The sequence below is a fragment of the Hemiscyllium ocellatum genome, chromosome 11, assembly GCF_020745735.1.
Source record: "Hemiscyllium ocellatum isolate sHemOce1 chromosome 11, sHemOce1.pat.X.cur, whole genome shotgun sequence".
In the NCBI taxonomy this organism is placed as follows: Eukaryota; Metazoa; Chordata; class Chondrichthyes; order Orectolobiformes; family Hemiscylliidae; genus Hemiscyllium; species Hemiscyllium ocellatum.
In genome coordinates this window covers 26,409,629-26,435,926 of record NC_083411.1, presented here as the reverse complement: position 1 = coordinate 26,435,926, position 26,298 = coordinate 26,409,629, and the positions used below count along the sequence as shown (strand labels likewise).

Below are 26,298 nucleotides of genomic sequence, written 5' to 3'. Positions count from 1 at the left end.
GGATTGGCATTTCTAAATATACAACTCTTCAACAATTTATAAATCACTCTGTCAAGTATTTAAAGTGACAAACCACAACTCACAGAATGCTAAGATAAGTGCTTCAACACATAATAAAGCAGAAAAAAAGTACCAAGAGAACATTTTAAATTATGTACTGAACTACCAAATAGTTGGTATACTAGTCAACATATTGCATAATGTATAAGTCATGTAATTCCGATATGAGGGCTCTTTTGGTGCAGTGGTAGTGTCCCTATGCTTGGGTTTGAGTCTCATCTACTCCAGAATTGTGCCATAACATATTTGAACATGTTGATTAAAAGTTTTTAAATTTTAAATTTACTGTTTCAAAAAATGAACACAATACCATGTTTATGTATTATATTTTTATGCAGTTTATAATAGACAATTCTGACCTACAATATTTCTGGTTAATCACTCATGAGGAATACAAATACTAAACTACCAGATTATCTGATTGGTCAGTTACTTTTCTCTCCATCAATGAAAGTGTGACATAATTAATTTTCTTGGTACAAACCAAAGACTGAAATCCATTAGGCCAATTTTGGCAGAAAGAAAACTACATCTGTATTTTGAAATTATTTAGCAGTCTGTAATATTTTAATAATTTTGTAGTATAATCATAATCAATAGTATTTGCCTGTACTACAGAATGCCATGTGGCCCATCACACCTATTCTGATGCTTTGAAAAAGTGACCACTTAGGCCTAATTCTCTATTTCCCTGTAACTGTATTTTATTATCTTACATTGGTGTTGTAATTACTTCATTGGTGTAACCTTAAATGTATAGTACTGATATAAAAAGCTTTTATGAATCATACCAAATGATAATTTAATCACACCACACCTCTAAATAGGTTACTCATACATATGCTTGTTATGTAATAATTCAGGTTTGTAGCTTATTTCTCATTTTCTGGCTTCTCTCCATATCGTCTAACTTTGCTACATTTATGAAGGATATTTTTAAGATTTTGACTGGCATAAAGACTGACATTTTTTTTGCCTTTTCTTTATCGTGAAGGGTTTGACATCCAGATTAACCCACACTTTTAGCACTGTACCCCTGTGCTCTAGAACATGTTGGCTTATCCATGTACAGGGATGCTGTTATGTAGAATGGAAGAAGTAAAATTTTGTTTTTATTATATCTGCTTTTATTGGTGTATTAAGGATCACATTCTTCAATTTTGTATACTTATAATTTAGCTCAATAATTCAAATTCAGTTTTCTTCTTTGTATTATGTGATTCATGTGCTATAATTCTGTGCAATTTTCTGTGAAAGTTGCAATTCAATGGTTTTCCAGATGCAGCAAAAAGAAGTATATTTAAATATTGAAATCTGGTTCATTGAATCCAAATGAACCAGTACACATGATGTTCATTAATACTAATGACAGTGAGTCAGTGTTTTAATAAAGTGTTTGTGTTGGAAATATGTTTTCATAAGACTTCAGGAATGCTCCTGTGGACTTGAAATGTTAATAGTTTCTTTTCTTTGATGTGAAGGAAGGAAATGTGTACTGTGGCTTGAGGACATGCCCAAAGCTGACCTGTCCATTCCCAATAACTGTTCCTGATTCTTGCTGCCAAGTTTGCAGAGGTAATTTAAATGTCAATCTTTACATGCTTCTGAACACACACAGATAATATATAAATACTTAGTTCATTTTGTACTCATTTCAGAATGCAGCATTTGTTCAACTTTTGACATCTTGAGTCAGTGTCAAGCAGTTTCAGATCAGGTATGACATGTACCAGATGTGGAGTTATGTTCCCTCTACTTTGCCAGAACAGTCTTCAAGAGTAAATCTCAGTAAACCCAAATCCTCAAAATAAACAAATCCTTTTACGAATGTTAGCTCCCTGACTGAGATCAGTAGTTTAGTCCAAATTATTATCAAATTATGAGCAATTTGGAGTTGTAGATTTCTGCTCACCAGGAATTAACTTAAGATTAATCTCATTTCATGTCTTCCTTCATTTGAAATTCAAAGGGACATTATTACCAAAAAGCGTTTGTAATTAAAAAATACATTTGAAGAACAGAAGATACAATGTCACAAATCAAAACTATATCATAAGAATCTTGTGGTGGACCCCACTAGGGAACAAACAATGCTGGATGCAATGTTGTGCAATGAGGCAGACTTGATAAGGGAACCTAAGGTGAAGGAACATTTAGGAGGCAGTGATCATAATATGATTGAATTTACTGTGCAAATTGAGAAGGAGAAGATAGAATCAGAGGTAACAGCATTGCAGCTGAATAAAGGCAACTACGGAGGCAAGAGGGAGGACCTGGGTAGAATTTACTGGGAGAGGAGCCTAGCAGGAAAGACAGTGGAACAGCAATGGCAGTAGTTTCTGGGAGTAATTCAAGAGACACAGAGATTCATCCTTAGGAAGAAGAAGCATGGTACAGGGAGGATGAGGCAACCGTGGCTGACTAGGGAAGCCAGGGATAGCATAAAAGCAAAATAGAGTGCATATAATGTGGCGAAGGGCAGTGGGAAACCAGAGGTTTGGGAAGCTTACAAAGACCAACAAAAAAAGAAATAAGGAGGGAGGAGATTAAATATGAGGGTAAGCTAGCCAGTAATATAAAGGAAGACCTTAAGAGTTTCTTTAAATACACAAAGAGCAAATGAGAGGCAAAAGTGGACATTGGCATGCTGGAAAATGGTGTTGAAGAGTTAGTGTTAGGGAACAAAGAAATGGTTGAGAAACTGAATAATTCCACAACAGTCTTCACAGTGGAAGGCAATTAATATCCCAAAAATTCAAGAGAGTGAGTGGGCAGAGCTGAATATGGTGACCATCATCAAGGAGAAGGTGCTAGAAAAATTGAAGGTCGATAAATCATCTGGACCAGATGGACTACACCCCAGAGTTCTATGGGAGATAGCTGAAGGGATAGTGGAGGCATTAGTGGTGATCCTTCAGGAATTGCTAGAATCAGGGAAGGTCCCAGAGGACTGGAAAATCACTAACGTGACACCCCTGTTTAAAAAAGGAGTAAGGCAAAAGACGGAAAATTATAGACTGATTAGCATAACCTCGGTCGTGGGTAAGATCCTGGAATCCACTGTGAGGGATGAGATTTCTGAATACTTGGAAGTGCATGGTAAAATACGGTAAAATCAATATGGTTTTATCAAGGGGAGGTCATGCCTGATAAATCCACTAGAATTCCTTGAGGAAGTAGCAACCAGGTTAGACCAAGGAGAGACAATGGGTGTTATCTACCTGGACTTCCAGAAGGCCTTTGACAAAGAGGCTACTGAGTAAGATAAGGGCCCATGGTGTCAGAGTCAAGGTGCTAGCATGGATAGAAGCTTGGCTGTCTGACAGAAAGCAGAGAGTGGGGCCAAAAGGGTCTTCCTCAGGATGGCAGCCGATGACTAGTGGTGTTCTGCAAGGCTCCGTGTTGGGATCACAACTTTTCACTTTATACATTAACAATCTAGATGAAGGAACTGAGGGCATTCTGTTTTCAGATGATACAAAGATAGTTAGGGGGACAGGTATCATTGAGGAAGTAGGGAGGCTGCAGAAGGATTTGGACTGGTTAGGAGAGTGGGCAAAGAAGTGGCAGATAGAGTACAATGTTGGAAAATGTGAGGTCATGCACTTTGGTAGGAAGAATAGAGGCATGAACTATTTTCTAAATGGGGAGAAAATTCAAAAGCCTGAAGCGCAAAGAGCCTTGGGAGTTCTAGTCAAGGATTTTCTTAAGGTAAACTTGGAGCATGAGTCAGAAGTTAGGAAGGCAAATGCAATGATGTCATTTATTTTGAGAGGACGTGAATGTACTTTTGAGGCTCTGGTCAAACCACATTTGGAGTATTGTGCACAGTTTTGGGCCCCATACCTCTGCAAGGATGGACTGGCCCTGGAGTGTGTTCAGAGGAGGTTAATGAGAATGGTTCCAGGAATGAAAAGCTTAACATATGAGGAATTTTTGAGGCTCTGGGCTATACTTGGAGTTTAAAAGGATGAGGGGGAATCTAATTGAAGCTTACAGAACACTGAATGGCCTGGACGGAGTAGATGTTGGGAAGATGCTTTCATTGGTAGGAGAGACTAGAATCCAAGGGCACAGCCTTAGCGTAAATGGAAGACCTTTTAAAATGGAGATAAAGAGAAACGTCTTCAGCCAGAGAGGTGAATCTATGGAATTCATTGCCACAGAAAGCTATGAAGTTCAGGTCATTGAGTATAATTAAGGCTGAGATAGGTAGGTTCTTGATTGTCAAGGGGATCAAGGGTGGCAGGGAGAAAGCTGGAGAATGGGGTTGAGAAACCTATCACCCACGGTTGTGTGGCTAAGCAGACTCGATGGGCTGAATGGCCTAATTTCTGCTTATGGTCTTAACATAAGAAATAGGAGCAGGAATTAGTCCTTTGTTCTTTCAAGCCTGCTCCACCATTCAATAAGATCGTGACTGATCTGATTATGGCCTTAATTGCCCTTTCCTATCTGCCCCGGATCAAAACAAAATCTGCCTAACCCTTCCTTGAATTTATGCAATGATCCATCTTCCAGTATCCACTGAGGAAAAAAAAAATCCAATTACCCACTGACTGAAGAAATTGCTCCTTTTCTTCATAATTTGAAACACCCTTATTTTCAAACACTGCAACTGATAATAGGTATCCCCTAAATATGGAAACATCCTCACAGTCTCTACCCTGTCAATGTTATGTGTGCTGCACTTAAAATGAACAGAAAAAGAGAGCTCTTGTCCATCTTCAAAAAAGTTTGGCAAAGACTTTTTCACAACCAAACTGGCCTGTAGGAAATATTTCTTATTAGTTTATTTGCTAAATATACAAATTGGGTAGCTGAAAATTTACAAAGGGCATTATAATAACGTATTGGTGTCTAAAATATTTAATGAATTTTTCATCCAATGGTACTCGTTGCTTCTGTCTGTTGAATGCTCTCCTTACGAGGCGGGACCATTTCCAGAAGAAATATGGTAACTAGTGTTTACTCAAATATTCTAGTATGTTTCCCATTTCTGAACGTGTACATTGTTGACAGGAGAAGGAGACTCATCGTGGGACACAGCAGGTGCAGAAATATTTCGGCCACCATCCAACAGGGAAGCAGTAAGCAACTGAATACAATTCCTAATATAATACTGGAGGTGATGTTTCAAAATATGTTGAAATTAGGCGAGCAGGCTTTATTTCCTATGAAGCAGTACAAAAAACACACAAAAGTCAGACATACAACTGTTTTTTTTTATTTAGCTACACCACATTTCACCTTCCAAGTCATTTATCTGAATAATTTGACAATCAAATGTAGTAAGCAGTCTACATAGAATGCCTTTGCTAGCAAATAACATCAAATTTGCTATTGATTTTTTTTTGACTAGTTTTGATGTCACATGAAAATATTTTCTGCATATTGTATCTGTTCTTGATTATCTCATTGACAATGCTTTTGGATTATTCTATGGTATATTGTGATTAATTGCTTTAATCCTCATGATTATAAACCATCAGCACAGCCACCATGCTCATTGTCTACATATGTGAATATTTTGTAACTTCTTCCTACTAATTCAACCTTATCCCTCTTTGAATGTTTAACAACACAAACTGGAAACATGTGTTGGGTACATTTCAGAACAGGTCACATTACCTCCTTCTTTCCTCCACTTCACCCTAAAGACACAGTCCTAAAATATAACAATCTTACAAAACAAATATAGGCAATATTTTACCATCATTCAATGACAACAAAAATGTTTTGCCAGCTGATTGTATTGTCCATGCATTGATAGTCCAATAGATAAAAGTTTATTTTGTGCAATAATTCATTTCTATAGCACTCCTCAGATAAAATCACTTAAAAAGTATTTATACTGAGGGAGCCTGAAGTTGATGCTTAGCTGGTTGAGGAAGGGGTAGAACTTCTAGGGTTGAAGCAACATGGCTGAAGGCAAGGAATGTTGAAAGTTTTTGAAAGGAAGGTAGGAGATGACAGGTATTCAGGAATTACACAGTTCAAAGATCACTCCAGGGGCAAAATGAAGGGACTGGGCATAAAGCATGGTAGCAGTGAAGGGCACTAACAGTATAAGGAGGTGACCAAAATAGGGTGGGCCAAAATTATGAAAGTGAAAGTGAACAGTCAATATTCAATTACCTGCGTAGAAAGGACAAGTGGAATATGTGGAACCTTGTTCCGTGATGATTCTGCATATTTTGTAATTTATGCAGGGTAAAGTTTGTATAGAACAATGTTTAAAGGGTAAGCTGCAGGGTGGTAATGGTAAGGATTAAGGTCTTGCCAGAAGTAAATTGAAATGGCACAGGGAGGCTATGTTACAAAGGTGAAAGAAGCAATTTTATCAATGGAACTGCAAATGTAGATTCATGTAGTATGCCATATTTGCATAGAACCAGATTTACCTGAGGCCACAGTTAGGGAGGTTAGTGAAGTTGAGATCAGAGGGTTAGAGGAATGTGTTTTCAAAGAAAATTGTTTTTTTGTTGATTGGTAGAAAACATTTTAATTTATTGTAAGCACAATTAACAAGATATAGAAGCAGTTTTGGAGTTGATGCAGAAAGCGGAAAGGTAAAGATGGATGTTAGTATGAATGTAAAATCTGATCTAGTGATGATCAAACATGATTAAATAGCGATGATTACACATGATATGATTGAAGAATAGAATATAATAATCTTGAAGAGGAGGAACCAAGGATATAGAGATGAGGCAGACCAGAGTGTGTATCTCGGCATAGGAAATAGAATAATCCAGAGATATTCTTGGATGTAAGTGAAAATAAGGGGAAACTGGTTTAAAGACAAGGATTGAGGACAATAGAATTGTTGAAAGTCTCAATTTTTAGAAGATAAATTGCAGAGCTGAGGAGATACAGATAATCACATGCAATAATTGGTTGACAGAAATTGTGTAGGAGAGACACAGGAAAAGGGAAACAGAAGAAAATCAGAATCAATAATGTGCGACAGGCAAATTGAAAGGAGTGGGGACTTGAATAATTGTGAAATTCAGAATAAAACTGAGTGTAATTTAAACACACTGACAGTGAATGAACAGGCTAATAGTGAATGAAAGATTAACAGATTTTGACAAACCGTGAAAGTAAGTGCAAAATAAAGAACATTCTGTCAATACTCAACAGTTTTTGGAACATCTGTAGAAACAGAGTTAAAGGCCCAAATTTTCAAAGAGTGTTGCAGACTCCACAGACCTTTAAAAATGTGGGGGAATCCCAAATCTGTAAATCTCAATTTAATTTCCAATGAATTCCATTTTTTTCCTGTTGGGAAAAGGCACGACTCCCATGTGAGAGAAATTTGAACTCAGCAGGACCATTTGAATGGGGTGCAGAGTTTAAACAGACCTAATTTTCACCAACGTGATGGGTGTAAGAGGACATGGTGGTGAGTCAGGGTGCATGAATTGACGTTGGAACATAGATTTGGCATGGGGAGTAAGTAGGGTATGATAGAAGGTGTGGCATGAATATTAGAGGGCCTGAAATTTCCTTTGACACGTAAGTGTCAAAGCACTGAGACAATCCATTTAAACAGGCTTAGCACTTGGAAAACCATGTGATCTAGTATGATCTGTTTCTGGGATGGTAGGCACAGCTCTATACTGCATACAGTCATTCAGGACGAAAGATCCCAGCATTTGGAGGAGTTTCTCCTGCACTGCCCATCTCAGGAGTAAATATTCAGGCTAGTGTTTCAGGTCAATTACCTATCATTAAACCCTGACCTGAAATGTTAGCTATGTTTGCACCTCCAGATGCTGCCTGACCTGTTCACCAGAATTGTATTTTATTCAGATTTCCAACATTTGTTGTACGTTGCTTTTGTGTTAATAGCCTTCTGTATTTTCCCTCAATATTAAATATACTTTTCTGCATACTTTCTCATTTTGAAACTGGATTTTCTTTGCAACAAGATTAATCCAATCAAAATCTTCAAGTGATACGGAGCAGTACTTGAGCTCCTAGCATTTTAAACTTAATATTACAAATCATATTGAAATAACTGGGTTCCTTCATCTTGATTTTTAATTTTAAACAGAATCAAGCATTTGACTCAAAGTGCAATAGCTGAAACTAATAAACAACGAAAAGGAGAAAAATGGAGACAGCGTCTGAACTTATTCAAGTTGAAGTCAGACAGACGTGCCAGTGCACCAAATTTAGAAGTAATGTAAGAATTGTTCAAACAGAAACTGTTCAAGCTCAGGTCAAGATTTTATTAAATCAAACATACTTTTGGCAGAATGCTTTGCGAACAAAAAAAACCAAAATCTTTCATAAACAACGCTATGCGTCCATGAACGTTCTGGTCTTACATCCCAGCAGAAGTCACTGGGAAAACACAGTTTTAAACTAATGTTTACAAAATGAACAAATGATATTGAAATAAATTTAAACACTTGAAACACCAGCTTTCTGGCACGTTCTTAGTTTTGCACTGAACAGTTTAATGCTAAAAAGGGAAAGATTCGGTGAGTGCACAATTTTTTTTTAACTGTAAAAGCTATGATAGTCACCAAGAAATCAAACTTAAATTTAGAATAAACGATTTTTAGCCAAATAGTGTGACTATGGAACTCACCATCAGGCAGTACTTGTTGTGAATAGTTAAGATATATGTAAAGGAACAAAAAAAAGCACTTGCTGGAGAAATTCAGCAAGTCTGTCAGCATCTGTGGGTAGAAAGCTGAGTTAACATTCCAAGTCTGTTGATCCTTCGTCAGCATCTAATCAGATCTAATCTAGTCAAATCCTACCATGATGCCATCTTGTACCAGTTCATAGTTCGACCCTTTCCCCTTTCAGCAGCCAGGCCAGTTTAACAATAGCCACTAGCTCCTAAGGACACAGGAGAAAAAATAAAATCTAATTACGTCAAGTTCCTTTTTGCAGACTAAAGTCTTTTGAGAAAAAAACACTGTCACTCATTAAAAGAAATGTTGACAGCTGTAGACAGATTTTCCACTTTTTGACAAGTCGAAACAGTTCTTGACAGTTTTTGATATTTCTTGATGATTGTTGACACTTCTTGATAGGTCATCAAGAGTTTGACAGGAATTTTACAGATTTGACCATTACAAGGAGTATATAATCTGTTGTACAGTTAACAATCCCAAAGAGTACCTGGATAACCTCTCCACAGCATCCAACATAGAGGTTCAATATAATCTGTGACCATACCTGCAGAGGTACTTCTGCTCAGCAAACAAAGTGCTCTTGCTTTCCAAAGCAAAGACATTTGTTTTTACCTGGTCTAATCTCCACATTCCAATTTTCAGACAGCAGGTATTCCAAAATCTGATTTGAGTGTAGGCAGCTGATCATTTAAATGGCCAGTTCCCTCTGTGATCTACGCATGCATTAACCACAGCACATGTCCAATGCCACTCTAAATCCCATCCATGAAAATGGGAAATGCCTGATTTGATGGCCAGACATAGGATTTCCAGTGTCTTTCACATTGACCTTGTATGTTCTGATATATGTGTAAGTGCAAAGAAGCTGACTCTACTGAGCTCTGAAATGCTTAGTGCAGGCCATTCAGGTTTTGTCAGTAATACACTAGTCAGAAAGGAAATACACATTTTTATTGATGTATTGAGGCATATTAGCTGAGATACATAGAACACATTATATTTTTGACACAATGGACAGAAATTGGACTTTATTGCACCATTCTATTGGAGTAAAATTCATGTGATGAGAGTTAAGTTTTAGGACCAAAATCTATTGCTCCTTAAAAGTCCAACAAAATATTGAATTGGATCTTTTTGTGGACACCCTGGTGGTCTCCTCAAACAGACATTAGGCTGCTTATAAATGTAACTGAGGGTCCACCACCTTTTTTGAGCCCTCTTTTGGGAAATTATCCAGCAATGAGTGAGGCAAGAGCTGTGCTTGGTCTGCTTAAAATTCCCAAGTGGATGCTAACTTGTTTTAAGAAACATTCAAAAATCACTTATGTGGAATAGGGAGGGGTGAAGTGTTTATCCAACTTCCCAGCCCCTGCAAAGCCGCTGGAATTCAGGCCCTTTGGAAAAATACTTTGCTCAGCCCAAACAGATTTGAACAGATCTAAATGTAAAGTTTCTTTTCCCTGCAGAGGCCTGAACTTAGCGTGTCTACAGGTCCATTAGGGTCTGCATGGGCCAAACAAGAGTTTTTCCAAAGGCTCTGAATGGACCAATAGGGTTAAGTATATCCGAAAACTAAAAATATTATTTAAGCCACGAAACAAAAGGATTCCCAATGTGTTGCCATCTTTTTCTAACAGATAGAAGCATCATTAACTCACTCAAATAATAACAACCTGGATTTTATGGCGAGAGTGAAGAAGCAATGCCTAGTTTGCCTTAAGAGAAAACCTATCACAAAGGTATAAGAAACTCTATCCTATTGATCTCTTCCATCCTTCGAATCTTTCCCCATCTGTTAAGGTTAGGTAGTGACCAGGTATAGCGAGATAATTAAAATACTCACAGTAGGCAAAACATGAACTAAAAGATACGAATTATAATTCCCTTTTTAATGACTTTACAGAAGACAAATTAAAGATTGTGACAAGCACATGGGAATATGGTAAACACTGGAATATAATAATAACACTTAAAATGCCAAATATTTAAAAGTCATTTTGTCTTTTATTTTATCCCTGTAAGTAGTATTCTACATTGTTCATTTAAAAATGTTCTTCTGAGCGAAAGGGACTCCACACTGATAAAAAAAGTTGTCAACATCGCAGAGGTAGTTTAGCAACAATTTTGACCTAGGATGCTGGTAAAACCTCTCACATTTTCTCAACAAGATATATCGACAGCGGTTTTTATAGCAAGAGTATATGAGAAAAGTTCACATTAAATCAGAAACATTCCATAGACTGCATCTATAAAGACAACAAATGCCCTCCTTATGTAGGAGCAGGATATTACTCACTGTGCCTTCAGATTTCTGATGTGTGGAGGTGCTAGAAGTTGCTGTCAGTTTCAAAGAGTTCTAATGCCATGCGCTGAGTACTTACATTGACAAATTTCTGGCCATTATATTAATGAGGCCCAATTTCATCATCCAAAAATTATGTGTTAAGGTAATTACAACGTAACAACCTTTGACTTTGATTTATATTAGCATTATGCAGTTACTATTACATTATGTAGTTAAACATTATCACATTATGTAATTGCAAATTGAGTAAAAATGTTTTGTTAAATTTTCATATGGTGGAAATACATTTTCAATTCAAAACCTGAATTCAAATTGACATCTATTTGTGTTCCTATTGTCATTTAGTGGTATTATCTAATGTGGGACAGAAAGTAAACCAAACAACTATGGATGTTGGAAATCTGAATCAAAACAGAAATAGCTAGAGAAACCCAGTGCATCTGGTAGCATCTGTGGAGAGTCAGCCGAGCTAAGGTTTCAGGTCCAATGACCCTTTTTCAGAATTGTTTGTAACTGATTGTAGCATCTCGTTTTCTGCTTGGGAGCCCTGCAAATTCCAGGATCAATAGTGAGTTCAATAATTATAGGGCCTGAGTATCTTCTTCCATGTCCTTCCACCAACCCTGAAACACCAGGCCTTGTCATCATATGGGCTGCTGCCACAACCAACCCATTGTTTAATAATAATGATCCCCATTAGCACCTATTCATTGTCCCACGCTGACCTTTACCCAGTGCTTTATCTGCACAACTGTTGTTCTCTCTCTCTGGGATCCATCTCCATCTGTCATTTACTTCTACTCCCTTTCCCCACCCTATCTTCAGCATTTATACCAACCTTTTCCTATCTACAGATAGCTCTGGAGAAGCATTATTGGACTTGAAATGTTAACTGTAATTTCTCACTGTAGATGTTCCTAGACATGCTGAATTTCTCCAACAATTTCTAATTTTGGGACAAAAACCTTGTTGTTGATTTTCTTTAGCTAAATGCCTTGTTAAAACTGCCTGTGCTGAGTTCAGATGACCATGTTACCCTGCAATGTCTACATTCTAACTCCATGGTTTATTTGTATTCATTCATGAACTGTGGTCTTCACAAGCTGCACTATCTTTTTTTTTCATTCATTCAGAGGATGTGGGCATCACTGGCTTGGCCAGCAATTATTGTCCATCCCTAATTGACCAGAAGGCAGCTAAAGTCAACCACATTGCTGTGGTTCTAGAGTCACATGTAGGCTAGACCAGATAAGAATGGCAGTTTCCTTCCCTAAAGGATATCAGTGAACCAAATGGCTTTTCCCAAAAATCAACAATGGTCTCATGATTATCATTAGACACTTGATCCCAGATTTTTATTGGATTCATCTGTTATAATAGGATTTGAACATTACTCTTTGGATTATTAATCCAGTGATAAAACCACTAAGCCATTGCCTCCCCATTGCCCTTGAGAAGGTAGTGATGACCTGCTTTTTGAGTAGACTCAGTCTATTGGTGTTATACAGTTAGAGAGGGAGTTCCAGGATTTTGACCCAGTGATACTCAAGGAATACCAACTCAGTATGATGATTGGCTTGGAAATTAACTTGCAGGTGATGGTGTTCCCATGTATCTGCTGTTCTTGTTTTTCTTGATGGTAATGCTCATGGATTTGGAAGATGCTGTCGAAGGAGACTTGATATAAGATTTAGGACCAGAAGTAGGCCACTCAGCCCATTTAGTCTGCTCTGCCGTTCAATGAGATTGTGACTGATCTGATAATTCCACCTTCCTGCTTTTTCCGGGGAACCCTTGATTCTCTTACGGTTTAAAAATCTGTCTAACTGAGCCTTGAATATAATTAATGACCCAACCTCTATAGCCCTCTGCAGCAAAGAATTCCATAGTTTACTTACTTTTTTGGAGAAGGAATTCCACCTTATTTCCATCATGAGTGGGTGACCCTTTACTCTGAGATTATGCCCTCTGGTCCTGGACAAGGAAAAGCCAACAATTCTATTCTCCCCTGAAAAAACCCCTAAGAAATTTCTTTGTTTCAATAAAGTCATTCTTCTAAACTCCAGTAATGCAGGTCCAATCTGATCAATATTTTTCATAGGACAATCCCTCATATCCAGGATCATCACAGTGAACCTTCTCTGGACGTATATCTTTCAATGTCTGCATATTTTTCCTTAGAGAAGTACACCAGAACTGTATACAGGATTCGAGGTCTTGCCTAACTAGTGTTTGAATAGTTTTTGCAAAATTTCCCAATTTTTATACTCTATTCCCTTTGAAATAAAAGGGCAACACTCCATTTGCCTTCCTTGTGCCTGCTGAACTTAAAATGCCAGTTTTTAAAAATGATTCATGCACAAGAACTTCCAAATCCCTTATTCAAATCTCTATTTGAATAATACTTAACTCCTGTATTACTCCTGCCAAAGTACCTTACATTTTCCAACTTTACATTCCAGCTGCAAAGGTTTTGCCCATTTGCTTAAGCTGTCTCTATGTCTTGCAATCTCTTGTGACATCCTCACCGCTATCATCCCACCTATTTTTGTGCCAAGTGCAAGCTTGGTTGTATTGTATCCACTTTTCTCATCCAAGTTAATAATATACACTGTACATAATTGTGGCCTCAATGTTGATTTCTGTTGTACTCCAGTAGCTACAGGTTGCCATCCTGAAAATATCCCCTCACCCACCCCGCAACGTATGCCAACTCATTTTCTTCTTTCAGTTGGTGAATCCTGTATCCATGCTGATATACCATCTCCATCACCGTGAGCACCATATTATTAAGTAACCTGACAGAAACCCAAATATATTACATCCACTGCTTCCCCTTTATTTATTTTGCGTGTCACCTCCAATTCTAAGAATTTTTTGGCATGATTTTCCCTTTGTGAAGCAATGCTGGCTCTGCTTGTACATCTAAATGCTCTGCTATGACATTCTTTAAAATAAACTCTCAACATTTCCCAATAACTGATGTTAAGCCAACTGGCCTATTTAGTTAATTTATTTTTAAAAACTTTCCTTTTTAAACAAAGGTATTATATTGGAAGTTGTCCAATCCTGTGGTAGCTTTCCAGAATCTGAGAGTTCTTGAAAAATTGGTACCATTGTATCCATGATTTCTGTAGCTATGTTTTATAATATGGGATGCATTCCACTAAGTCCAAGGGTTTTATTCATCTTTAGCCCCATTATTTTCCCACCATTCTTTCTCTGGCGATAGTTATTGTATTTATTTCCTTTCCTCCTTTTGTCCTTTCATTATTTATCATTTTGGAATCTTATTAGTGTACTCTATTATGAAGACTGATGCTTATTGCACTGAAGTGTTTGTTCAACTCCACTGCATTTCCTTGTTCCACATTGTTATTTCCCCAGACTCGTTCTTCAAGGGGACTATATTTACTTTTTCCTGTCTCTTGCTTTTTATACAATTAGAGAGGCTCTTGCTGTCTGGATATTATTTGGTGGATTTCTGCAGTGTACTTCGTAAATGAACAAGCTACTGAGTGCAGGTGGTAAAAGGGATAAATGTTTGTTGATTTAGCATCAATCAGGCAGGCTGTTTTGCCATTGATGGTGTCAAGTTTCTTGAATGTTACTGGAGCTGCACTGATCCAGGCAAGTGGGAGCATTTCATCCCACTGCTGATTCAGAGTCATAGAATCATAGAGGTGTACAGCATAGAAACAGACTCTTCAGTTCAACTCGTCCATGCCGATCAGGTATCCCAACCTAATCTAGTCCCATTTGCCAGCACTTGGCCCATATCCCTCTAAACCCTTCCAATTCATATACTCATCCAGATGCCTTTTAAATGTTGCAATTATACCAGCCTCCAGCACTTCCTCTGGCAGCTCATTCCATGCATGCACCACCACCTGCGTGAAAATGTTGGCTCTTAGGTCCCTTTTATATCTCGCCCCTCTCACCCTAAATCTAAGCTCTCTAGTTCTGCAGTCCCCAACCCCAGGGAAAACACCTTTTCTATTTATCCTATCCATGCCCCTCATGATTTTATAATTTGGAGATGCCCATGTTGGACTGGGGTGTACAAAGTTTAAAAATCACACAACACCAGGTTATAGTCCAACAGGTTTAATTGGAAGTACACTAGCTTTCGGAGCAACGCTCCTTCATCAGGTGATAGTATAAACCTCTATAATTGATTTTATAAACCTCTATAAGGTCACCCCTCAGCCTATGATGCTCCAGGGAAAACAGCCCCAGCCTATTCAACCTCTCTCTATAGCTCATAACCTCCAATTCTGACAACATTGTTGTAAATCTTTTCTGAACCTTTTCAAGTTTCACAACATCCTTCTAGTAGGAAGGAGGCAAAATTGCACACAATATTCCAAAAGTGGCCTAACCAACATCCTGTGTAGCCGCAACATGATCTCCCAACCCCTATACTCAATGCTCTAACCAATAAAGGAAAGCGTACCAAATACCTTCTTCACTATACTATCTACCTGCAACTTTCAAGGAGCTTTCAAGTGAACTAGCACTCCAAGGTCTCTTTGTTTAGCAACACTCCCAAGGACCTTACCATTAAGTGTATACGTCCTGCTAAGATTCACCTTTCCAAAATGTAGCACCTCACATTTATCTAAATTAAACTCCATCTGCCACTCCTCAGCCCAATGGTCCATCTGATCAAGATCCTGTTGTAATCTGAGGTAACCCTCTTCACTGTCCACTACACTTGTAACTTTGGTGTCATCTGCAAACTCACTAACTATACCTCTAATGTTCATATCCAAATCATTTATTTAAATGATGAAAAGTAGTAGACCCAGCACCAATCCTTGTGGCATTCCAATGGTCACAGGCCTCCAGTCTGAAAAACAACCCTTCTTCCTTCAAGCAGTTCTGTATCCAAATGGCTAGTTTTTCCTGTATTCCATGTGATCTAACCTTGCTAACTGGTCTCCCATGGAGAACCTTTTTGAACGCCTTGCCATAAAGCTCATAGCCACTGCTCTGCCCTCATCAATCGTCTTGTTGGTGGAGGAAAGGCTTTGGGTAACATGGAGTGAGATATCCATTGCAGTTCAGTTTCTGATTAAGGGTGGCTCCAGGATAATTATAGTGGGAGCTTCAATGATAACAATTCCATTAAATATAATGGGGTGATGGTTCGATTCTCTCTTCTTGGAGATGCTCAATGTGTCTTACATGTCTTAAATACTACTTGCCAGTTTATTCAGCCCAAACCTGGATACAGTCCAGGTCTTGCTGCATTTGGTCTGGATTGCTCCAGTATTCAAGGAGGCACAAACGGTGCTGAACATTTTACAATCATCAGTGAGCATCCCAATTCTGCCCTTGTGATGTCGGGAAATTCAGTGATGAAGCAGCTGAAGCTGGTTGGGTATAGGACACTGCGCTGAAGAAATCCTGCAGAGCTCTACTAGAGCTGAGATTGACCTCAATCAACCACAGCCATTATACTTTGTGATAAGTATGACTGAACTAGTGGAGAGGTTTTCCCTGATTCCCCTTAACTCTTGTTTTACAAGGGCTCCATGATGCCACTCAGTCAAAAGTGAGGCTTTGATGTCACATTCAAGCCATATTTCAGCAAAATCTAATGATCAGTAGAAGCAGAAAACACATGTCACAAAAAACTTGAAATAGTAACACCTGCCAGGTAACACACGGCCAGTCAATGGCCATTGAAAATCCATTGTGCAAAGAGCATGATTTTGAGGGAATATTGTAATGTTGAAAACTTAATAATAATACTAGGAAGAAATTGTTGCTTCATACTTGGAGCAGAATGTAATATGTAAAATCAGAATACTTTATTTTGTGTTTCAGGACAACATGCACATTTGAATTAATGGCATTCTAACTTTGTTCAAATAGAGACATTCATACCAGAGGACTCAATACGAATCATGGGGAGGTTCTGCAAGCTCTAGTGCCAATTTACCCAGAATTTCCAACTCGAGGATTCATCAAGGCTTGCTAACAGATCCGCAACAAGGGTCTGGTACTATTGTGCAAATAGTGATTGACAATAAGCACAGACATGGCAGAGGTAATAAAATTTCACAAGTTAAGTGCTAAGCAATTGTTTTTGCATTATTGATGTTTTTAATTGAAGTCAACATATGTTGGTAAGTGAGAAACAACTGAAAGGACCATCAATGCTCATTCTATTAATTATATGATTCAGTCTTAATACTTCAACATGAGCAATGTAAGATCCTGAGAAGGAAGATGAAAGAAGTGACCAACTTCATAAAAAGATGTTAGCAAGCTCTTTCTAAACCCTATAGGATATTCAGGAAACTTTCACAAAGAGAATGACATGGTCCCTATGATAAACCCAAACCCTGCACACTAAATAGCACAAGGCCGCTAGTACTCACTGGAAAACAGTTTAGTAATTGTAATCTTGAACGTATATGCCCGTTAAGAAGCTTTTGAAAGAGTATGATGGCCACTGCTTTTCAGCCACTTCATTACACACTCGAGCCCCTTGTTGGATCTTTCAAAAGTCAAAGCTTTTCCAGAGGTGTTGGGACTTCAATATCACCTCTGGGACCCTGATTTTTAATTCTCACCCATACCGGGTGCCTATGCCATAGCCCTTTGAAAATGTTTGCTTTTTGTAGCTGTGTCATGTTTCTCCATTGGATAAATTGTTTTGAGCTTGATCATATTAGAAACATAGGAGCAGGAGTAGGCCATTAACCTCCTCGAGCTTTCTGTGCTATTCTAGATCATGGCTCAGCACCTATCTCAAGGCCATATTCCCGTGCTATTGCCACATCCCTTGATGTCATAAGTAATGTGAAATATTTCAAGACAGCCTTGATTATAATGATTGCTCTATAATTAATGTTCACTTACCATTAGGCTGTTAACTAAATCTGACTCATTGTTCATTATTAAATTTAATCTTGCTGACCACCCTGCATCTAAGGCCTGCCCACTTATTCTCTTAGCACTTTCTCACTTAACATCTGTCTGTATGCTGACAGCATTCATGCCTTACCATGCCATGCCTGCCTGCCTGAGGGCTATCAGTACTGCCATATTGACATGTTCTTTTGCGCAGATGCACAGGCAGACTGCTTATCCTGTTTGTCAGTAAGGATCTATCCAGCAGAGCCTTGCTGTTGTACAGTACACAGTGATGTCAATCTAACACTCACTGCATTTGCCAGTTGCCTGCACAGCAAACTCATTGCATGTTTATTCAACCAAATGGCTATATTGCAAAATGAGTGAGGACTAGTGGGCGGCGCGGTGGCACAGTGGTTAGCACTGCTGTCTCACAGCGCCTGAGACCCGGGTTCAATTCCCGACTCAGGCGACTGACTGTGTGGAGTTTGCACGTTCTCCCCGTGTCTGCGTGGTTTTCCTCTGGGTGCTCCAGTTTCCTCCCACAATCCAAAGATGTGCGGGTCAGGTGAATTGACCATGCTAAATTGCCCGTAGTGTTAGGTAAGGAGTAAATGTAGGGGTATGGGTGGGTTGCACTTCGGCAGGTTGGTGTGGACTTGTTGGGCCGAAGGGCCTGTTTCCACACTGTAAGTAATCTAATCTAATCTAGTCCTCAGTCTAGTCAAGTGGAGGCTTTAGTCAATAGTGGTCCTGCACAGTCTGCACAGAGTCCAGGGGTGTGGCCACTTGGGTCAGTCATGGTCAGGAGGCAGGTCTGACCACAGTTTGGGGAGTGGGCGATGGTTAGTCCTGTAAAGCCATCACGAGTTGTCGGGGAAATCACATACCATCAGTCAGGGAGCGGCAAAACAATGGTCTGTGGCTTGGTCAGTGATGTCTAAATTACTTGTTGACGTTGGTCAGAGGTCTGCAGTAAAGACTGTTAGGACAACTATGGGTCTGTGCATTGTTGTTGAGGAAGATACAAAGGTGGGCTGCAAAGGCAAATGTGGTTCACTGACTAAAAGAGGGTGGGAAAGTCAAGTTTGGGATTTGAAAAATAGAGGCATGTGTTGAGCTTAAGACAAGGATGGTGACAGTGGGAAAACTTAAGGTATAATGGGGGGGGGGGGCGCGGGGGGAGTGGTGTGGAACATCATTGGAGGGCATGGTAAGGTCCATGAGAGGAGAGCTAATGGCAGTGACCATCATTACAGCAACAACCAGGTTTGGTGTCATTATAATGTAATGGGGGCTCAGTTGAGGGTCAATTGAAGCAAAGATCAAAGTGGTGGGTCTCCACATGGGATGAATGGATGGAAATGGGCTGTCAGGGTCATGCTAGTTAAAGGAGAAAGTGAGGACTGTAGATGCTGGAGATCAGAGCTGAAAATGTGTTGCTGGAAAAGTGCAGCAGGTCAGGCAGCATCCAAAGAGCAGGAGAATTCTGAAGAAGGGCTCATGCCCGAAACGTCGATTCTCCTGCTGTTTGGATGCTGTCTGACCTGCTGCGCTTTTCCAGCAACACATTTTTAGCTCATGCTAGTTAAAAGGGAAAATGGTAGCATTGAGTGTGTTGGAAGGTGCCTGGCAACAAGCTCAGCCCAGTACTGATGGGGTCCACTGCAAGTTGCATTCCCTACCATCATTTGTCATTCTCTAGATGCTAGCAATAACTGGAAAATGTCTGACACAACACCAGAGTGAGCAGAGTTGCTGTCAGTTTGAAAGGGAAAAGTGCAGGATCCATATCCACTGCATGCTAGGACATTGAAGGGGAAAGTACATGAAACAGCTATTTGCAAGCTTTAGCTTATTTAATTTCCAAGCATTCCTCACCCATTTGCAATGCACAAAGAGTGAATGTACTTAGGTTCAAATGCTGGTCAAAGATAATTTGTACCATGTCATTGGTGCTTACAAAATTAACATTGGCATCACAAGGATGCACCAGTTAGTGGCAATGACTTAAAACGAGATGACTGCTGTCCAAAAGGTTAAACCGCTGAAACCTCCAAAGGTGCTGTGGGAGGAGGGGAACATCACTTCATCATATGTCATGTAAGTATGACAGTGGACTTTACTGAACATAATAACAATTTGAATGATTGGTGTAGGTCTAGAATGGGAATAGCATCAGACAGCAGGTACTCCCTTTCTAATATGATGTTTTGGTCATTCAGCTGGCGTGTCACCTTCAACCAGGTTTGCATACATGCTATGACCTAGGCTGTGGTGGGACAGATGATAGGGCTGCTGAAGATGCTGTTTGAACCAGTCTTGGGGGTTCTCAAATGTATACTTTACATAGTGTGCTGCAACATCCTAATGTGTTTTGCTCTTGGAACACAGTTGGAGCAGGCAACAAGGTGCTTGTGCAAATGCTGAGGAGCTGAGAGAATGGAAGCAGGTTTCTGAGGAGGGCGATGAGGACATTGGGAAGGAGGAAGTCTTCTTATCCACAACAGTGTTCAGCTGATTGAGGTGCTACAAGCCAGACAGGACCTGATTAATACCCAGCTCTAGTAGATGGGAGCTGGGTGCAGCAGGCCATTATGGAATGCGAAATGGTCACTGTTAATGCCAGTATTTGGTTTGCATTGTGGGGTTGAACTGCAACCTATATTCATTCTGTTTGTGTTTGAATTTGCTGTCTGTAAATAAAAGCTTATGTATGGGTTTATCCACTTGTTTGCCATGTGATGGTTCCTTATTGGACAATGACAAGCTGCAAGTCTGCATTTGGAATTAGGGACAGAGTATGATGACTTTAAGAGGGTGTTTAGGTGGTATGTAACTACAGTATGCTATGGTGGCTAATCAGAGACTAGAGTGAGAGAATGGGATTGTATGTCTGAGGGAGTGTTAACCTATGTTCTATGAACAGTGGCTGGTGTGCCCTTACATTGCTGATGAGGAAGCAATGGCAGATTGCCATTGGGTGCACAGTGGCCTTTTAAAGATGGAACTGGTACCAGGAATACTGGTCTTTCAGCAAATTGGTTAAGTAGTGATTTGTTCTGGGGACAGAGCATGGTAAGATGGGCCTCGAGGTGGGCAAAAGGGTAGTTTAGGGGCAGGATAGCTAATGAAATGAGTCTGGTAAGATCTGGTGGGAAATCCCATTGGGCCCTGTGGCAAAAAAAAATCCTCCAGATGTTCAAGAAAACAGACACTTACCCAAAAAAGTAAGATTCAGCTTTTTGTTTATTTGATTGATGTCTTGAAAAGCTAATTGATTCTCCATCTGTGTCAATTCTTTCTACCTGTTAAAAACAATATAAATCCATTTATTATGTTTGGTCTACTGATTCAGGAGTTGTGTCAGCTAACTCTTGGGGTCTAGTTATGTCAGAACTATATTGAATAATGAGTACAGTTCAGATTGCCAACTACTAATGGAATGGAGCCACATTAATATATGCCCTTGTTTGTCAACAATGCCCTCATTTGTAAAATTAATTCAGCAATCATTGTCACTTATTCATGGTTTATAAATGTCATTGATGAGGCTGGCATCAATTGTCTAATCCAGTTGAAGAGATGATGGTGAGTCATATTCTTGAACCACTGCAGTCAATGTGGTCTAAGTACACTCACTGTAGCTGTTAGGGTTATATCTATCACTGAAAGACTAAAATAATGCAGTCATTGTAATTATCCTATTCTGAAGAAAACTATATGATTTGTTTCTGGCCAGCCATATGTCTGACATGCACAGAAACACATTAGCATGTTTAATAGTCTCCAAACCAAACTACTGAAAAATCAATATGTGGAATTTCCTCTTGCTTGATAATGCTCACTCCCCCCATGGTGACACATTTATTGGGATTTAGATGCAGGTTGGCATGGAACCAAGGTATGTGCAAAGGCATTACTGAAATTTAACTGGCTGAAACCATGCAATTTACTGGCACAATTTATTCACATTGAATGTAAATCAACTTTTACATTGTTTTGTCAACTAAATCTACATTACCAGTTAAGCACTGACTAGCAAATTCCTATTAATTGAATCAAACAGACTGGGATAAGACAGAATTTCGCCCATTTACCTCAATTTAAAATTTTAATCTTTGCATCTACTCCTATTTTTGATTATAGTAATGTTTGCCTGTGAAAAGGTAGAGGACAGAGTTGCAGTAAGAATAATCCCTATAAATTATGAGCAGTCAGATCTCCAAAATGTGGGAAAAATCTACTGGCTTGAATAATTGAATCACATTAATTTTAGAGTGTATATTTAAATTGAAAATATACCAGGAAATACAGAAAAGTATTTCATTGTGCAGATGCCAATATTAATGCAAATTAACATTTAGTTAGAAACTTATAGAGCACTGTGCAAGACAATTGATTGCTATTCAGAAGATTCAGCTTCTTTTTCTTGCATCCTCAGTTTGTGTTTCAAATGGGAAAACCTACTCTCATGGAGAATCCTGGCATCCAGTCTTGCGTCTATTTGGACTAATGGAATGTGTGCTGTGTACTTGCAACATAAGCAAACAGGAGTGTAAGAAGATCCATTGTCCTGATCCCTACCCATGTAAATACCCACAGAAAATCAACGGAAAATGTTGCAAAGTTTGTCCAGGTAGAGATGTTTTCATCTAAGCTCTAATTGAAAGCTAATCATGTTTACAAATTTGGAGAGGATTAGATTTGACAGTCTTGTATTATAGCAATACAGCTCAAATAAATAAATAGTTGCTTTGAATTTGCACATTGTCTCTTCAGACAATTTTTTTAAATCTTAAGATTGCAATAACTCTTTTTAATTGAAACTAACAATTCCATTTTATTATGTTTTTAATTCCTGTTCTTCTGCCTCTTGTATAACTCTAGATTATGGTAGTGTGTATTTTCATGGCTTTAGTAGTTAATGTTATTTTGTGAATGTATACAGAGTGTCAGAAAGCAATTTCTAAGGATGGCATCAAAACATTCTGTCCTTAAATAACATTTTTACATGTTATTTACAAAATAACTTGCTGATTATTCATTGGGAAGGAAATCCTAAATGACAAAATGAGGACTGCAGATGCTGGAGATCAGAGTCAAGAGTGTGGTGCTGGAAAAGCACAGCTGGTCAGGCAGCATTCGAGGAGCAGGGATTTGATGTTTCAGGCATAAGCCCTTCATCAGTTCACCACACCCCATCTGTTCCTACACTACATCGATGACTGTATTAGCGCCACCTCGTGCTCCCATGAGGAGGTTGAACAGTTCATCAACTTTACTAACACCTTCCACCCCGACCTCAAATTCACCTGGACCATCTTGGAAACCTCCTTCCCCTTCCTGATCCTCTTCATCACCATCTCTGGCGATCGAGTAATCACAGACATATACTACAAGCCCACCGACTCCCACAGCTACCTAGACTACACCTCCTTCCACCCTACCTCTTGTAAAAATGCCATCCCTTATTCCCAATTCCTCCGCCTCCACTGCAAATGTTCCCAGGATGACCTATTCCACCTCAGAAAGTCCCAGATGGCCTCCTTCTTCCACGATCGCAACTTGCCTTCCCACATGGTTGACGATACCTTCCAGTGCATCTCCTCCACTTCATGCACCGCCGCCCATGAACCCCACCCCTCCCAATGGAGCAAGGACAGAACCCCCCGGTCCTCACCTTCCACTTCACAAATCTCCGCATTCAATGCACCATCCTCTGCCACTTCTGCCACCTCCAAACAGACCCCACCACCAGAGACATATTTTCCTCCCCACCCCTTTCAGGATTCCGTAAAGACTATTCCGTCCATGACTCCCTCATCAGGTCCAAACCCCCCACAAGCCCACACCCTACTCCTGGCACCTTTCCCTGCCACCGCAGGAAGTGCAAAACCTGCGCCCACACTACTCCCCTGACTGCCATCCTAGGCCCCATTCCACATCCATCGGAAATTTACCTATACCTCTACCAATTTCATCTACTGCACCCGGTGTGGTCTCCTCTACATTTGGGAGGCAGGATACCTTCTTGCGGATCATTTCAGAGAACATCCCTGGGACACCCGCACACATCAACCCAACCACCCCGTGGTTGAACACTTCAATTCCCTCACTCACTCCATCAAGAACATGCAGGTCCTGGGCCTCCCCCACCGCCAAACTGTTACCACCTGACACCTGGAGGAGGAATGCCTTATATTCCATCTTGGAATCCTGCAACTACACGGGATAAATGTGGATTTAAACAGCTTCCTCATTTCCCCTCCCCCAACGTTATCCCAGTCCCAAGCCTCCAACTTGGCACCACCCTCCAGACCTGTCCATCACTCCCTCCTCTGACCTATCACCTTCTCCCTCACCTTCATCCAACTATCGCTTTCTGAGCTACCTTCCACCAAACTCCACCCCCTCCTATTTATCTCTCAACCCTGATCCACAAGTCTCTTTCCTGATGAAAGGCTTATGCCTGAAACATCGATTCTCCTGCTCCTCGGACGCTGCCTGACCTGCTGTGCTTTTTCAGTACCACAGTCTCGCGTCTAATGGTAGAGCCCTACTAATAGGAATTTCCAGAATTTTCATAATCTGTTGGCTTAGTGTAACTGAATACATTTCACTTATCAACTGAGTCACCAACGATCTACTGTAACTGGTAGAGTGTGACAGATATCAGTGCGGGATGCCTTAACTATTTGCTATCTCTTTTAATAACTTTGATGAAAGGACTGACAATGTCATAGCTAAATTTGCAGATGACCCAGAAATAGGTACTGAAACAAATTGTGAGGAAGATACAAAGAATCTAGAATGGGATATTGATAGATTCAGTGAGTAGGAAAAATATTGGCAAAAAAGATATAATGTGAGAAAATTTGAGGTTACCCACTTTGGCAAGAACAGAACGTCTGAAGTTTGAAAACTGAAGAATTTTCCAACATAGAGTGATTTGGGTATTCTTTTATCACAACAAGTAAAAAGGAAGGCAAATGGACTATTAACCCTTATTGCAAGGGGGATTGAATCTAAATATAGGGAAGTCTTGCTGCATCTATACCGGGCACTGCTGAGACTGCACTAGTATACTGTGTGACGTTGTGGGCTCCTTACATAAGGAATTGCATTAGAAGCAGTTCAGAAAAGATTCCCTCGTCTGATCTCTGGGATGCAGGAGTTATCTTCTGAGAACAAGCTGATCAGACTTTACTCAACGGAGTTTAGAAAAATGAGTGGTGATGTTATTGAAAAGTATAAAACTCTGAGGGGCTTGACAGGGAAGATTTTGAGAAAATGTTTCATCCTCTAGAGGAATATAGGACTAGGAAATATGGTTAAAGATAAGGGATATCCCATTTAAGAGGAGGATTTTTGTTTCTCAGTGCATAGTTAGTCTTTGGAATTCTCATCCACAGAGAGTACTGGAGGCTAGCTATTGAATATGCTCAAGGCCAAGATAGTTAAATTTTTGATTGACATGGGAATTAGGTTATGGGCAATAGGCCTGAAAGTGATGTTAAGCACAATCAGATCAGCACTGATCTTATTGAGTGGTGGAGCAGTTTTGATGGATGGAATAGTCTATACTTGCTCATCTGATCTAACGTCATTTGGACAATGCTATTAATTTCAATCAAGTAGCATTTAGGATTTAGCTGTCAGATATTTTTCAGGGAAAATAAAACTAGGGCTGACAGCCAATGCTATAACTAAAGACACATTTTCATTCCACAGCACCAGAAGTACCAGACTTTTCACAAGATGGCAGTAAGGAAGTAGAATGCGATGAAGAGACTGTTCTTGTTTATGAATCACTCTTGACCCAGGAAACAGATTCTCAGAAAAACAGCAAGAAAATTGCTATAGAGATTGACAATCTTCCAGATGTAGAAATCCATGTCTGGCCTCTAGTTAAAGGTGAGTTTTATGCACCACAATGTCAAAACTAATAATTGTTACTTGTGCTAAAATATTGCCTTCACTCTTATTCAATTCATTTTATCTAGTTATCTGCTTATTTACCCATCTGTCTGAAGCCACTGGATACGGCAAAGACTTTGGACTCCAAGAATATTCCAGTAATAGTATTTATGAGATGTACTCCTGAACTTGCCACACCCCGAGCCAGGATATTCCAGTAAAGCTAGAACACTGGCATCAATCCAGTAATATAGGAAATTGCCAAGCTATGTCCTGTGATAAAAAGCAGGCCAGATCCAACCATGTAAATTACAGCCCTGCACTTGATTATCATTAAAGGAGCATTTAAGTGGAAGGTGCCATCCATTTTGTGATCAAGCAACACCTTATCAGCAATAATCTCCCTAATGCTCAGTTTAGGTTTTGCCAGGGTCATGACAGGCATTAGAGTCTTAGTTCATACTTGGACAAAAGAACTTAATC

General features: G+C 39.5%; 1 protein-coding gene across 2 annotated transcripts in view; it reads left to right on the top strand.

Annotated features, from left to right (window-relative positions):
- Window positions 1-26,298, top strand: part of chrdl2 (chordin-like 2) — a 62,913-nt gene that overhangs the window by 22,984 nt on the left and 13,631 nt on the right. For both annotated transcript variants that reach the window (XM_060832080.1, XM_060832081.1), the window contains exons 6-10: window positions 1,542-1,635; window positions 5,083-5,150; window positions 16,909-17,083; window positions 22,340-22,534; window positions 25,630-25,812. In XM_060832080.1, coding sequence (XP_060688063.1) covers window positions 1,542-1,635; window positions 5,083-5,150; window positions 16,909-17,083; window positions 22,340-22,534; window positions 25,630-25,812 — 715 coding nt within the window. The remainder of the gene's footprint in view (window positions 1-1,541; window positions 1,636-5,082; window positions 5,151-16,908; window positions 17,084-22,339; window positions 22,535-25,629; window positions 25,813-26,298) is intronic.